The 2,588-nt window shown below is 49.8% G+C and overlaps 1 protein-coding gene across 1 annotated transcript in view; it reads right to left on the bottom strand.

The window, feature by feature from the left end:
* Positions 1–400: 400 nt before the first annotated feature.
* BICDL1 (BICD family like cargo adaptor 1) overlaps positions 401–2,588 on the bottom strand; it is a 50,699-nt gene continuing 48,511 nt past the window's right edge. Inside the window, exon 12 of the mRNA XM_009287542.1 lies at positions 401–601. Within this exon, the coding sequence (XP_009285817.1) occupies positions 401–601 (201 nt within the window). The remainder of the gene's footprint in view (positions 602–2,588) is intronic.

The following is a 2,588-nucleotide window of genomic DNA, read 5'->3' as shown; positions in this document are numbered from 1 at the left end:
TGTGACGGCAGTCCTCAATCCCCTGCGCTGCTTTGTCTTGGGGCTGCTTATTTCCTTCTCCAGCATGAGAATGCTTTTAAGACAATCAGATTATTCTTCACAGCAGAAACTGGACTGTGTCAAAGCGCCTAAAATATACCCTGAAGTTTATAACTTCACTTAAAGAATAAGAAAAGTTTCTTTCTATTAGTATCACATTGTCAATTTGCAAATCTCCAATTCATGTAAACATTTGGTTCAGACCAGGTGCAGTGTAAATAGTGCAGAGTCTCAAGGGTTAACTCCTTTGCCCCCTTCTTTTTTTCTAAGTGGATCAGAGTTGGGTCCATCAGCAAGCTGGGCAGCTGCCCCACTCCCCATCTTGAAGCAGGAATTGTTGGAGAGGTTTCTCTTTTTCAAATTAATTTTTCTTGAAAAAGGAAAAGAGACGGTTCCCTTCTGCCCCAATGGGCTCGTTCCCCTGCTGCTCCGGCCTGAACACGGGGGAGGGTCTGGCACTCCGCTTTGCGCCGTAGCCACTGGAGAAGGAATAAGCAAGCTGGCTCCATTCCTTCGGGTGTTTGTCCATCAGCTGCTGGTCAATGACCCTGTGCATGTCATCCTGCAGCAGAGGGAGAGGAGAGGGTTGTTAGTGGCAGCTGATGCTCAAAGGGAGCTCGTGCAGGGACGCGGCTGAAATGGGCGTGAAACGTGCTGTGATGAGATGGAGGAGAGATGACAAGAGTGGGGACAGGTCTAGCTCTCCACCTGGCAGCAGGCTCAGCTTTGCTTGCTGCTGTGAGGCTTTTTAGTGAGCGAGGAAGGTAAATCACACAATTCTGAGGGACAAATTGCTCAGGTGGTCTCACAGAGGAGCATCGTGCCTGCTTGGGACTCTGTGACACCTCTAAACTATGTTTCTCTGCTGTCTGCAGCTTGCAGATGTCCCCTTTGGGGGCAGAAATAAATAAAAAAGAACAAATGCAGCTGAAAGCAAATGCCAGAAGAAGTAAGGATGTCTGTCCTGAGCACGTCTATGTGCTTGCCATGTGGAGCAGGCAGGCAGGTAGGCATGACAGAGCTGCCTGCACAGCCACTGTTAGTGGGGCTTCTTTGGGGAAGGTGCTGCCGGGAGCTGAGGGGCTGGGGCCAGGTGTGGGCCCACCAGACCCCACATGGGTTTTGCACCAGACTTACCAAAGAGAACTGCGCTCGTCCCTTAGACCTGCTCCTTCCCCTAGAGCCAGCAGAGCGGTGGGAGCTCTCTGACTGACAGCTTGGCGTGAACAACTGCACCGTGGTTTTTTAGATGTATCAGAAACGCTCTGGTTTAATCCATGTTTGCAGCACAGTGAAATTACTCTACACAAAATAGTCAGTCAGTTCTGTTGCCGCTAATGACGTGCTAATGTGTTCCTCGAAAACCTGGCTATCAATTCTACAAATTTTAAACCTTCAGATCCAGTGTTTCTGCTATAATTGCATATTTAAACTGTAGCTTAGTGAAAATGTGTGTACACAAACTAGCCCCACAGGAGAAATCAACTGTTCTCCAGTGGTTTGGTCCCTGATTAGGACTGAGGGCACTGTCTGGTGAGAACAAGGATACTCTAGATGGGCTGTAGTGGTGGAAGTGCCGTTCATTTGGCACATCCTGCAGGGCAGCCCATCAGGGCAGCACTGAGACGGAAGGGAAGGTGCTGCCATTGCCCAGCGGGTGCCCCAGCTGCTCTGTAGCTCCATGTGGAATAAAAACAACCAACTTGGACTGGAAACTTGAACGATGGCTAATCTCTTGTTGCAGCATTTTATGCAGGGAAAAGGATTGATAGCCATGGCCTGGACCTGTATTTAGTATGGGGACTTCCCCTGGGGCAGCAGGAGGGTGCAGAGCTACGTGGACTGGGGAAGCTTTGGATCTTTTCAGAGCAGGGCTGGAAAGGGGAAAGGCAGAGGGGGAGTTGAAGAGGTTAAGGTAAACATCAGCATTAAGGTGAAACAGGTTTCCAGAGGTGAAGCTGCCATGTGAAAATGTATAGCGTTTGGATTTTGAAGGCACCTCTTCTAGCAAATGAGGTAGGCACCCAGGCTCCAGCATGGCAGATCCTTGGCTAACCACATAACAAGGGATGAATATGATTTTAATATATATTTTTATATATGTATTAAAAAATTACATATATTTAAAAATACAGTATGCACTATTGAGAGTGCACTGCATTTGTCCCCCTGTCTGTCTGATGCGTGAATCAGAGAGCACAGCACTTGGCTGTGGAGATTCAAGGTAGATGTACGCAGCAAGGCTGGGGCAGAGCTGCGGTCCCTGCCTTGGCACTGGGCAGGGGCACAGGAGTGTCTCGGGATGCGGAGGGAGGACAAACACCAGCAGTACGAGACCTGCCTGATAAAGAGGTCCCATAAAGCGGGACAACATGGTATTGGTGTGCTCTGGGCATTCCGGGCAGGAGTTTCTGCTCTTTGCAGAAGGGGTGAGGCTGAAGGAGGTGCGAATGGCATGTATCCTCTTCGCGAGCTGGAGATGGGCTCCCTTGCATGAGATAAGGGTTGGAGCCGCCCAAGGTGACCTTGGAGGCTGGTGGCTGTGGCCA

This window comes from Aptenodytes forsteri, unplaced genomic scaffold, assembly GCF_000699145.1.
Source record: "Aptenodytes forsteri isolate BGI_AS27 unplaced genomic scaffold, ASM69914v1 Scaffold297, whole genome shotgun sequence".
NCBI lineage: Eukaryota > Metazoa > Chordata > Aves > Sphenisciformes > Spheniscidae > Aptenodytes > Aptenodytes forsteri.
Note: the sequence above shows the minus strand (reverse complement) of the source record. Positions and strands in the feature narration are given on the sequence as shown.